Consider the following 13730-nt stretch of genomic DNA (forward strand, 5'->3'; position numbering starts at 1 on the left):
CTTCACTAATCATCGAAAGTTACCATAATACCCAACTTATTATTTTATTTTTGTACCAAGTTACCCCAGTTTTGATGTAGTCGATTAACTATATTGTAATGGAACGGTTTGTTGTTTAGACAAAATCTAAAAAGTTTTGAATCATATTTGATACATCAGGCTTGTATGGCTCATATAGTATGATGCAGTGAAAATTATAAAAGACTAAACCAAGCAATAATTCGTTGAAAAAACAATGATGATTGAGGGATAAAAAATAAACTTTCCTCAGAAGCCTGATGGATCATATTTGATATCGATATTCACATTTTAACATGATTTTTATAAAACCACGAGGTGAAGGGCCTTTTACTTGCTAAAAAGATATGAACTATCAATCTGACAGAAGGCATTTCTGATCATCTTTTGAATCAGCAAATATGATACAGCTTTGTTGATCATAATGTGATTAGGCCTATCACTTCATTATTAGCATAGATGCAGATGTATGTATGATTGATATTTACATTATTCTATATTAGTGGTAAGATAAGCTGTTGATCGAGATGATGATCAGTAACGTTGACACCTTATGCATATAGCAACAGTCATGTTTTTTCCACAAAAAACTCAAAAGTACCCCTGTGGTGAAAATCAAGCGTTTAATGTTGTTTATATGTCTAGGCCTATGTATGGTGTTTTTAATACGCTTTAAGACAAACCATGTGTAAATTCATAAGTCGACAGCATTGCTGAGTATTTCCTCCTTAAAACTGCAGTGAACCAAAGACAGTCTCAAAAACACGGTTTGAAATCGCTGGTGTTTCTGACGTCACAAACGACCTTGTAACCAATCAGATCAACGTGTGATCGTCAACCAGTGGATCTCTGAGCTGAGTGAGTGAGTGGAGGCGGGGCTCATTCGAATATTCATAGAACCGCATATAAATGAGGCAAGGGTGTAGAGTTACATTCAAACTATTTTAAGGCATGAATAATTTTTTCCAAGGAAAAAACGTTTAAATATGATCATTTGTGGTGATCAAAGATGGGTTTTAAGGGATAAAGGTATTGACTACAGGCGCACTTTAACACACCAAATAATAAGAAGAGATGTCCCACAGGTCACTAAGATAAAAACCGTAAAAACATGTAAAAACATCAAAAGTAATATTTTGTTAATGCATTTATTTTGTAGATAAGAACAGCAGGAGGTAAGTTCAAATATTGCATGACACCTTTATTGCATGAAAATAAAATTAGCAGTAAAGTGTACTAGATAGACAGTTAGCCTACAAATATGATGGACAACAGCTTTAGTAAAACTGAGATTGGCTTCTTATGCACTTCAGATGCATAGATCCAGAGATGGTCTTCATGCAGTCATAGGGTACAAACAGTCAAACGCTCCCATCTGGAAAATGACCACACAAAAAAATTCACTTTGCTTTCAGCATTTCCTAAATGGTGGCATTTGTTTAGTTTTGGCCCATATTGCATGATTATTTTAGAGGTGATACACAACTTAATAATAGCCCATAGTTCAAAGAATGATGACATGCAAAATGAGCAGTTGTAACTTAAAAATGCCTTATTACTTAGCCAGCGCAGATAGTGTTTGTTGATTAGAAAAAGCTCACCGATTCTAAACATGAGTTCGTCGGACTAAGCGCTGTACTTTGGTTTTATTATGATGCTTTCTGAGCTCCTGGATGTGCAGCTGGCGTTCAGTGCCTTGTCTGAGCTCAACCACTGTAGAGAAGAAAAGAAAAAAAACAGATTTTTTTTTTTTTTTTTTTACATTTTTGAAAGTTCCACTATCATTTTTGTGTTGATCAGAAGAAGAAGAAAAAACAATTTAGTACAAATTAAGATGGAAAGAACCCTTTAATATCCCTTTTTTTTCTTTTTTTCTAATTTCTAAGTCTTAAAACGTGCCTGATATCATGTGTGTAGATGTTTTGAAACACTCACATGGCGCTGTCCTCCTCTGAAGCTCTGATAGTGACGGCAGCTTCTGTCCAGTTCTGGGATCCACAAGCGTGGCCTGAGAGTTCTGAGTTCCCTTCCTCATCTCATACGCTGGAGGATTGTAGACTGTGGAGAAAGACAAAAATAGGTAAATATGACCAATCTTCTATGTGCATTTATTTTTTTTATTTTTTTTGTCTTTGCAGACTTACAGCCGGAAACTCTTCTGTTCATTTCTCCAACTCCATGTATAGGCATCCCAGTGTTCATGTCCATCAGGAAGCGTCTGGAGGGTTCTGTTCCCTGCCTCTTCCCATAAGCTGGAGGATTGTAGACTGTGGAGAAAATAATATGATTAAAATCTACTTGATTATAGTTGTTGAAACTCGAAATCCACTTATTTTGCAAACGTACAGCCTGAAACTCTTCTGTTCATTTCGCTGACTTCCTTCTTGAGCATCCCAGTGTTCATGTCCATCAGGAAGCGTCTGGAAGGTTCTGTTCCCTGCCTGCGTAACTCAACAGGAACGGCTACGTGGTTTTCCTTACGTTCAGAAGAGTCTTGGCTTTTTATGTCCTCGTGCTCAGGGCCAGAAACCACTTCCCATTTGGCTGCTAATGAAGGTGAAAGAAAACACGAGTCTAGCAAGGCAACCATTACGTTTTTTCTAATCCCTTGGCTTGTAAATTATCGGAAATGATCTTCAACATCAACAAATAATCTTTCATTCAATGGGACAAAACGTCTTGTTCTCAGATATTTGAACTTGAGACTTACAGCGTGATCTTCTGGACATCTTATGGTTTTCTTTCAGTAGACCGGTGTTCAAGTCCATCTTGAGGTTTCTGGATGGTTCAGAGCCTGGTTTGTGCATCTCAGTCAGTCTGAGCTCATGTAGGATGTGCGGCTGGTGTACAGTGGCTTGTCTAAACTCATCCACTGTTGAAGGAAGAATACAGAAAACATAGTATTTAGAGGAATAGTTCAGTCAAAAAAAGCATGTCTTCAATGCTTGAACGCTCTACTAAATAACTTTGCTGCACAGAAGGAAAACATTTAACATATTAGAAATGATGACAGAATTTTCTTTTTTAAAGAAATATCCCTTTAAAGGCCCCCTGAAATCAAAATGTAAGTTTTTTAGCTCTTAGAATGAATATGTTAGCCTTAATGTTATAAATAAGCTGGTGTGTTCCAAAACAATGACAAAATTCGCATTTAGGAGATATAAGGCTTCAAAACTTACAGTCTCTCACTTCTGCTAAAATGGATCAGGGATTTTTATGACATCACCGCGGACTTCAGCTTCTCATCACATCTCCTGTCCAATCAAATGCCCTCTAGAATCTTAAGCTCCGCCTCCTACGCTATAAACACCACCTGGGCAAACCGACCGTTGACACGTCACACAGCAATATGTGTTGGAAAGTGTGTTCGGTTGCTCAAAGCTCGAGTTTTATAACGTTTTCCAACTATACGTTGGTTGAGAATGAAATGGATAGAATTAATTCGCAACTCTACTATTGAATCCATGTATCATCAGCGCTCGGATTCGCCTCCATGGTGCCGTCAAGTACGACTGCAGTCTGTGAGGTAAACTAAACGCTATTGGCTATTTGAAAAGGGGGAGGAGCCATTCAATATGTCCCACCTTAGCTTCCCGTTTCAGTGGAAATTCGCCTTTGGCTAAGCCACACCCTAGAATGTAGATTGACCAATCACAGCGCAGCCAAGAACGAGCTCCCACAGTGGTCCGACACTTTTTCACAGCGCTCCATTGACTTTAACACAGGCGTCTCATATTTTTGGTCTCGGCAGGCTATTACCGTCGTAGTTTTATCAAAAATATGGTTAAACGTTGTGCCTGGGGCATTTGTAACACAGATACGCGTTTCCCAGAGAGGTTGGAGGGGGGTGTCCGTTTTTTTCCCTTCCCAAAACCGAAGTCAAATCCTGACAAGTGTCGTCTAGCACACGCTGCTAATAAATACAACGTTATACTCGCGTAGTCCGTTTGCTTTGTAATAACGATTGTAGAAGTGAATAGAGACCTCCAGCTTTGCATGAACAGTGTTGCTCCTTGATATTGTGAGTCCCAGCCTCCGTCTCCATTAGTAGGATATGCGGTGGGTCATTTTTTGACTGTGACCGGTTTGCTTTTGCCTCTATTTGGTTGCCTTGTTGTTCCTTGCGTTTCACCTGTATGTCGTGAATATAGCCTTCGAACGTATATTGCAGCCCTTTTGCCTACTTCTATCGGACACTTTATTTGCTGCTTTATAAAAGTTTGATAAAATTTCAGCAGGAAGAGCTGTCACAGCATAAGCCATGTTGATACCAGAGCCCAGATGAAGTTTGTTTGTCGGACGTAGCAACAGTAACTAAGGGGGGCGGGGCTTAGCCAAAGGCGAATTACGTCAACGCATCAAACAAAGCTCCGCGTACCAAGGCACTTCAGTGGGCCTTTAAAATCCCTAAAGTGCAAGTACGTATATATGTTTTAATCATTTCTAAGTCTTAAAACGTGCCTGATATCATGTGTGTGTAGATGTTTTGAAACACTCACATGGCGCTGTCCTCCTCTGAAGCTCTGATAGTGACGGCAGCTTCTGTCCAGTTCTGGGATCCACAAGCGTGGCCTGAGAGTTCTGAGTTCCCTTCCTCATCTCATACGCTGGAGGATTGTAGACTGTGGAGAAAGACAAAAATAGGTAAATATGACCAATCTTCTATGTGCATTGATTTTTTTTTTTTTTTTTATGTCTTTGCAGACTTACAGCCGGAAACTCTTCTGTTCATTTCTCCAACTCCATGTATGAGCATCCCAGTGTTCATGTCCATCAGGAAGCGTCTGGAGGGTTCTGTTCCCTGCCTCTTCCCATAAGCTGGAGGATTGTAGACTGTGGAGAAAATAATATGGTTAAAATCTACTTGATTATAGTTGTTGAAACTCGAAATCCACTTATTTTGCAAACGTACAGCCTGAAACTCTTCTGTTCATTTCGCTGACTTCCTTCTTGAGCATCCCAGTGTTCATGTCCATCAGGAAGCGTCTGGAAGGTTCTGTTCCCTGCCTGCGTAACTCAACAGGAACGGCTACGTGGTTTTCCTTACGTTCAGAAGAGTCTTGGCTTTTTATGTCCTCGTGCTCAGGGCCAGAAACCACTTCCCATTTGGCTGCTAATGAAGGTGAAAGAAAACATAAGTCCAAACTGGCAAAAAAGCTAGATTCCCTTTTGAAAAGAAGACCAACTAGACTTTGGTTTGGTTGTCGTTGCATTACACTTAAAAATCAGAAGTTGTGAAAACTCAAAAACTTGAAGCAATCAGGGTTCACAACTTGCAGTTCTGCATAACAAATATTTATGTCATCAAAAGTTCCCATTATCAGTGACTAAACTGATCACGCCACCAAACTTGACATTGTAAGTTCTTGCTGTTTAATATGTTAAGTAACTCATACTAATGGCCTAGAAATTTACATTGTTACATTTGTTTGTGTAATGTCAACCATTTCTGCATTCGATAGTCCAATCAACCTATAAAATAGAGTTTTTTTCTGACAAAACTGAAGTTGTTGGTATAATATTATTAGTCATACTGTTCACCAGCAAAATGCAGGTCTTTTCAGAAGGGTTGTAGATCGTCCATTAGAAAGTGAGACTTACAGCCTGCTACTCTCCCGTCCAACTCGTTCCTGTGTTCTTTGAGTAGACCGGTGTTCAGGTCCATTAGGACGTTTCTGGAAGGATCAGCAGGGATCGCTCTGTGCTCATGTGGTTTCATCATGTGATGCTTTCTGAGCTCCTGTAAGATGTGCGGCTGGTGTTCAGTGCCTTGTCTGAACTCATCCACTGTTGGAGAAATACCACAACAAATGGAGACTGTCACACTTCAAAAAGTCCCATATTAATAAATTAAAAAATCACAATGAGATTTATTATCTCTCAGACAGTTGAAGAGTTTCCTATATGAGGTTAAACAAGAACAATTGGAGACTTTTTATGTAAGTCTCATGGTTCTCAAAAAAGAGACTAATCTCACGTTTATGCTAATGCAAGGGATGCTGGTTGTTGTTTGCTTGGGAACAGCTGGTCCACCAGCTCTGGGGTGTGTTTCCCAAAAGCATAACGTTAGTAGCCTGGGAAAACCCAGACAACTTCCGGCAAATTTAGATTTGCTCCAAAAGTTAGGATGTATTCACACCTGCCTTGTTTGGTCCGATTGAATCGAACTCTAGTTCGTTTCCCCCCTTGGTGCGGACCTTTTGGCCAGGTGTGAATACAGCAATCGAACTCGGGTGCGGACCAAACAACCGAACCGAGACCCAGCTGAAGAGGTGGCCTCGGTACGCTTCCAAACGAACTCTGGTACGGTTAGTTTACGGTGTGAACATGAACCGACCCAATTGCAAGAAAGCACTGCGCCTTTGATTTAAAAGGCTTCCGTAGTCGGAGATTTTGGCATAATGGTTTGTGTTATTGTTGTTCAAGTGCGAAAGAGAATTCCATTCCGGCGCGCTGTCTGGCCACACGATACTGTTGTGCGTCTTTCTGCGCGTCGTGTGCGTCATTGGAATGGAATGAATGAATGAGTGTGTGCATCAGGACATTCACACACAGCGCGTTCTCTTTAGTCTAATCCCGCATAGATGCAAAAAAAGCTTTTGCAGTTCATATAATGTAACGATAGTTACAATACAAGGATGACGCTGCATTAAACTGGACAAACTTATATCGCAAGCGTTAACATTGACAGCACTTGTTAGCAGGATATACAATAAGAATCTCATTATTTGAATGTGTGAACACAGCCCCTCTCTATGAATCAAAACTTTATACCTTATCCGTCTTCTGCGCAGTTTCTTCATATTGCGTTTGTACAGAATAACACAAAATTAGTAAAATAACAAATATTGCAGTACGAAATATCTCCATGCTGAACCTTTTTTGCACTTCCTGATTTCCCTACTTGAGAATCCTTGTCCAGTGAATGGACGACCTTAGCACACGTGTGGTTTTGTTGACAAATTTTGGTTCACTTGCAAAAAGAGCAGTGTGAAAGCGAACCGTACCAAAAAAAAAAAAAAAATTATTTGGTCCGGACCAAAGAAAGTGAACTATCGGACTTTCCTGGTGTGAATACACCCTTAGTCTGGCTAAGAGCTCATTCAAGCCCATTTCCAATCCGTCGAAATCGCGGCACCAATCAGAAGCGTTGGGGCCGCTTTACACGATGACGACAGCGCTGGGATTTTGAAGCAGATATCGTAGCCTACATTACAGAGATGGATGCCGCCGTCGAACATCACTCGTTCCAATCAGCTATCGCGTCTGTTTTAAGCCATTTGAACGTTTCCTTTTAGTTAAAAACCGAGCAAAGAACAACACTCGGAGATGTTTCTCCGCCGCTCTGCATACGTCATCTCCTTCATCGCTCTGATTGGGTTTAGGTCTATCCGCGACGTCCGTTGGTGACGCCCCTCTGGAAATGATTTGTCTATGACGCTTTGACAGACCATAACTCAGTTACAACTGAGAATGCTCTGGTTTTAACCAGGCTATAACGTTAGCCAACTATGGCCGCACGTTCAGTCATTATCAGCAGTTCAATGAGTCGATATTTCACAAAACCATCGTTCAAACGAACATTCGCAAACAACATCACAGAGTTGTGTGTTTGAGCGACAGATCTCGAGCTGTGGTTAGAATAGTTTCTAGATTGCATGACATGTGGACTCAATAAATCCTGATCTTGAGCAAAATAAGCAAGCTGGCATTAAGTATAACGTGTGTCTTTTATTTAGAATACATACAAATCTCATTTACGTCTTTTAGTTAGTCAAGAGATTTAAAGCATCGTTTTTGAAGAGTGCGCATGTGCGAACGAGCTCTACTGTGTAAGAACGAACCTATGATTTAATCTGGAAATAAAGCAAAATAACTGAAAAATATGAGAAATATTCCTCAGATGCCATGTCCGTAATTTATAGCAAAACATCTAGCGTTAATTCGATCCCAAAAAGTTTCATTAAAAGTAGTTATTAATCCACCACGTGCGTGACGTTATAAACCAATGTGGTTGAACGACCAATTTGCGACAATATGGTTTCGGGAAACAGTCGTGACTCCCTAGTTGATTTCTTCAACGATGCATCGAACTACGGTAGTGAAGCGAGTTACACCGTTGTAAAAATGTGCACATAACCTATAAAATATAAATGTGCTCATAACTAGGGCTGGGATAAACGATTATTTTTTAAACGATTAATCTAGCGATTATTTTTTCGATGCATCGATTAATCTAACGATTCATTTTTCCAGACTGATTCGATTTCGATTTGGTTATCGATTATCTCCCCATTAATTGACTAATAGCAATTTATACATGTTGATTTACATATCTGAATGAAAAAACATGAATTCCTTAACATTGCAATATATGTTTATTGCTCTTAAAATTCCAAAATAAAAGACTATACAAGTGCAAAGTAATGCATTCTTAGTCAGAGGTAGCATTCAATAAAGCCTTGAAAACACATAGGCCTAGCTTACTGAAAAAAGTGCATCTTGTAATTCTTCTTTAAGATGAAAATAATAACTTGATGTCTAGCATTCAATAAAAAAATTCTATAAATATTTTTGAGTCTTCATTTTCTTTTCTGACATACATACCAACTCCAGTTCTTGTTAAAACACACCAGACATGCAAATTATGTGCATTTTCTGGGTGAAATCATATTTATTTTGTCCATCAAAAGTGTGCTTTCACTTTAATTGAGCGTGGGCAGCAGCAAATTAAGACTCTGCGCCGAAACCCGCGCTTCACTGTTGCTCACGCGCTGCTCCTGCTCCCGCTCCCGGTGTGAATGCACTCATTGATTAACATGCACGCCAGGGGGGAAAAAACCCGCACTCAGACATCCCAAACCTCCCGGAAGTTCCGGGAGTCCCCAGCATATTGATGATAGCGTCTCCCTGATGCCCGCAAATTAGTTCAAATCTCCCAGAATCTAGAGCGCGCATGCGAGACAGAACATACTGCGCGCATAACATACATAGCGCACACGGCAGAGAGCGAGAGACCTTGCGTGTGTCTCTCGCTCTCTCCCTCTCTGCCGTACGCGCGCTATGTATGTTATGCGCGCGCAGTATAGTCAACAATCCAGTCAGCTACTACTCTCCGGCGCCGCCATCTTTGTTTTGGGTCTGACGAATCGACGCGCATATTTTGCGTCGACGTATTTTTTGCGTCGACTTCATCGATGACGTCGACGCGTTGTCCCAGCCCTACTCATATGCTGCGTCCCAATTCGCCTACTTATACTACGCCCTAAAAGTATGTACTCTTTTTGTGAAGAAAAAGTACATACTTTTGAGTGTGTAGCAAAAGAGTAGGCAAGCTTTGGGACATACTACTTCGTCATCTTTAACGGACAGATCTGTCGCGTGCATCCTATCACCGTAAACTGCTCTGTCAATCATCTCGTCACAGTTAAAATCCTCCATTCAATCTTATATAACTTACCATTTCGGAGAGAATTGTTGTCGCACGTTCATCTGCCAGTCATGGGTCTTTCATGCGGAGACTCTCCTCATGTGTTTGGAATTTGAATATAATAATGCATTTAAAAGTTAATGGCTAAACGTATCTTTGCAAAAGTTCACAATGCTGCAGATGCAATATAATGTGGACAACATTGAATAAATACATTTTCGTCAGGTTAGATACTGATAATTAATCACTCAAACCCCTTTATCTAAACCTCTCTACATAACCGTCAGACTCGCGCGTCCTCCATGTCTGTAGTTTTTGAACACTTTTCATTCGTGTTTGTAGTTCTAACCGAATCCTCGTCCAACGCGCGATGGATTGTGGGCAATATCAGCCCTTAGAGTGTGCATCGATCTGCACTTCGGATTCTGACCGGATATAGTAGACCATCCGGGTCTCTTTGGGACACTCATTTCAACATATACGATTTGGGACGTACTAATTCTATTTTCGAATACTATTTAGGACGGATAGTATGCGAATTGGGACGCAGCAATAACCTTTGAACAGATTATCATAACAGATTATGTTTTGATTCTTTGAGTTAAAATCGTACTTGACCCTGTAATTGCCGCTTGTAGCTATATTTTGTTGCTACGCTCAAACACACAATTCTGTAATAAATGTCAAGTCTTAAAACGTGCCTGATATCATGTGTGTGTAGATGTTTTGAAACACTCACATGGCGCTGTCCTCCTCTGAAGCTCTGATAGTGACGGCAGCTTCTGTCCAGTTCTGGGATCCACAAGCGTGGCCTGAGAGTTCTGAGTTCCCTTCCTCATCTCATACGCTGGAGGATTGTAGACTGTGGAGAAAGACAACAACAAAAAAAACTATTCTTAATGGCCAAAATCTTCTATGTGCATTGATTTTTTTTTTTGATTTTTTTTTTTTAGACTTACTGCCGGAAACTCTTCTGTTCATTTCTCCAACTCCATGTATGAGCATCCCAGTGTTCATGTCCATCAGGAAGCGTCTGGAGGGTTCTGTTCCCTGCCTCTTCCCATAAGCTGGAGGATTGTAGACTGTGGAGAAAGAAAAATAGGTAAATATGACCGACCAATCTTCTATGTGCATTGAATTTAAAAAAAAAATAATGACTTTGCAGACATACAGCCAGAAACTCTTCTGTTCATTTCGCCGACCTCCTCCTTGAGCATCCCAGTGTTGAGATCCATCAGGAATCGTCGGGAAGGTTCTGTTCCCTGCCTGCGTAACTCAACAGGAACGGCTATTTGCTTCTTGGGTTTCACGCCAGTGTTCATGTCCTTCAGAACTGAGTTGTCTCTGTCTTCGTGTTGGGCCATGTGTGGCCCTATTGGTTTCAGTCTACCATTTGGGAATCGATGCAGAGGTCTTGCATGGAGACCTGCACATACAGGTGAAACTCGAAAAATTAGAATATCATGCAAAAGTTCAGTAATTCAAATTAAAAGGTGAAACTAATATATTTAGTATATATGCATGATTATACTTTTCAGATGGCCGACATTTCTCTATTTAAAATCCTTTTTTTATTTTTTATATAGATTTCATGTAATATTCTAATTTTCTCAGATTTTGAATTTGTGAGTTTCATAAGCTGTAAGCCATAATCATCAAAATTATAACTTTTGCACAATATTCAAATTTTTCGAGTTTCACCTGTACATCATGAACGTTCAACCTGAAGCTCATATAACATTTTGGTAACACTTTGCTTAAAGCCCTTATGTATAATGCATTATAAAAGTATTTTAATGCAGTAATTCTGCCTTGTGACGCACCTTATAATGCATCAATTGTAACCACAGTTATAATACATTACAATACTTATCTATTCATTGAACATGCCTTTAGAAAGTATAATGCATTAAAACACAAAACAAAAAAACAATTTCAGAATCTGCAAATACAACTTTTAACATTTAACATAAGCATTTTAACTTTGGTTACAATTATTTATGAAAAGATATATTGTATTATAATGTACATTATAAATACCTTCATAATGCATTATACAAGGGCTTTAAGTAAAGTGTTACCAACACTTTATCGGTTCATATACACAGCATTTGTGTTGCTTTAAATGCAGGTTAGCCCTGTTTTTTTATTTGAAAGGGATATTGAACAGGATTCACTAATTAACCATGCCACATAACCTTTATATAATCTCAATTAACTTATGAAAACTATTGAAGAAAGAAGCCATTTCACTTAATAGCACAACTCTCCATTAAAACTGATTTATGACTTGTATCTATCTCAATTGTTGAATAGGTAATCACATATTTTATCAAGAAGATTAAATGTGCCATGCGATTATACCCTGACAAAGGTTAAAGTTCAGAAGAATGCTGTATCTGAACCTTGGAACTAATGAGGATAGACACAAACTTACTACATTTAGCCATTACTACAGAAAAATTATGGTACATTTGAAGAAGTGAAGAGAAATGAAACAAAATGACCGAAAGTGTTCCCATATTAATTTATTATGATTGAATAACTATTATTATTTTGGCTGATGACCATGATAAGATTTCATAATGTGAGATTTCTCAGACCCCGTTTTTCCTTTTAACATCACCGTACCAATTTTAATATTTTGTAACAGAATCACCTTTAGAAATTAGAGTATTAAAATAATAATTATAATATCAATAAATAAGATGCAGATAAATCTCACCAGCCACAGCCAACAGGAGCAGTAAGACCCTGAACATCCTGTAAAACAAATATGGAAAAACAATTTGTTGTAGTTTGGCTTCCCAAACACCATCCTTTCTTACAAACAATTTGCTTTCCCGGGCTTTTGTGAATGATAACACATGCAGTAACAACACGTTAAATGCTACCTGTGACTGTTTCAGTTCTGAGAAAATAGATCAATAGATGAGTCAGCGCTGAGTGATTTATCCCGTCTGTTCAACTCACCTCACACAACAAGGATCTTATGCTCTCTGGATTCGCCTTTAATAACCTGAAGACTCAGATAATAACCTGGTTCAGAGGTTGACATGAACCTGTAATACTCCCTCTTTTTATCTTTTCATCTGCCTTTGTCTCGTAGACAGCGATAACACATCCGCTCTTTGATCCCAGATGTTCTGACACGAACCAGTTCAACTCATATTAAAGTCGGGACATTCATGACCTGAATCACTATATTGCTGAGATGTTCACGCTTTACTGATATCACTTTCCAATGGAAACGTACATTGCTCAGAAGTTGAGAGGTTTCTGTTTGTCTCAGATGTTTCTCTTACAGAACAATACACTGTAAAAAAATTATCCTGTAAAAAAACGGTAAACTACTGGCAGCTGTGGTTGCCAGCATTATACTGTAAAAATATTGTGTTACTGTTTTTAAAATTAACAGCTAAATACCGTTTTGTCAGCTACAGTATATGCTGTTAAATTAGTTATATACTGTAGCTGACAAAACGGCATTTAGCTGTTAATTTTAAAAACTGTAAAAAAAAACGGTAAACTACTGGCAGCTGTGGTTGCCAGCATCATACCGTAAAAATATGGTGTGTTACTGTTTTTAAAATTAACAGCTAAATAGTGTTTTGTCAGCTACAGTATATGCTGTTAAATTAGTTGTATACTGTAGCTGACAAAACGGTATTTAGCTGTTAATTTTTAAAACTTTTTAAAAACGGTAAACTACTGGCAGCTGTGGTTGCTAGCATCATACCTTAAAAATATGGTGTTACTGTTTTTAAAATTAACAGCTAAATACCGTTTTGTCTGCTACAGTATATGCTGTTAAATTAGTTATATACTGTAGCTGACAAAACGGTATTTAGCTGTTAATTTTAAAAACTGTAAAAAAAAAACGGTAAACTACTGGCAGCTGTGGTTGCCAGCATCATATGGTAAAAATATGGTGTGTTACCGTTTTTAAATTCACATTAAAGTAAATGTGAAATTTTAAAATAGACAGAATGTTAGTATTTTACTTCAATATTCATTATTTTATTTAAAACTGCTAAACAACCTGTATTACAGACGCTCAGATCATTTAATGAGAAATGTTTGAGATCATACCGAGACTGAGATCTTTGACTTTAGTAAATTATGAGCACAGTTTGAAATGCTGTTGAGATCTGAAATCTCTCATGTGAGATTATTATTATTATTATTAGAAACATCTGAGAATCCGGAGGCTTCAGCAAGACTCTCATTTCTAATTTCTAGGAGAAACAATTGAGATCTTGTAATCTTGTGTGGGTTTTTA

At 38.7% G+C, this 13730-nt stretch overlaps 1 protein-coding gene across 1 annotated transcript; it reads right to left on the reverse strand.

Moving 5' to 3' along the window:
- Window positions 1-1249: 1249 nt before the first annotated feature.
- Window positions 1250-12413, reverse strand: wu:fa56d06 (uncharacterized protein LOC795664 homolog). The gene is made up of 15 exons (XM_056263278.1): window positions 12343-12413; window positions 12174-12211; window positions 10620-10874; window positions 10408-10530; window positions 10188-10310; window positions 5620-5805; window positions 4931-5131; window positions 4729-4851; window positions 4518-4640; window positions 2729-2890; window positions 2365-2565; window positions 2163-2285; window positions 1954-2076; window positions 1620-1731; window positions 1250-1393 (listed from the first exon to the last, which is right to left on the reverse strand). Exons 2-14 carry the CDS (start codon window positions 12208-12210, stop codon window positions 1625-1627), a joined length of 1887 nt encoding a protein of 628 aa, XP_056119253.1. The 5' UTR covers window position 12211; window positions 12343-12413; the 3' UTR covers window positions 1250-1393; window positions 1620-1624.
- Window positions 12414-13730: the final 1317 nt, after the last annotated feature.

The sequence above is a fragment of the Rhinichthys klamathensis genome, unplaced genomic scaffold (genome assembly GCF_029890125.1).
Source record: "Rhinichthys klamathensis goyatoka isolate OS25496 unplaced genomic scaffold, OSU_Roscu_1.1 h1tg000205l_1, whole genome shotgun sequence".
NCBI lineage: Eukaryota > Metazoa > Chordata > Actinopteri > Cypriniformes > Leuciscidae > Rhinichthys > Rhinichthys klamathensis.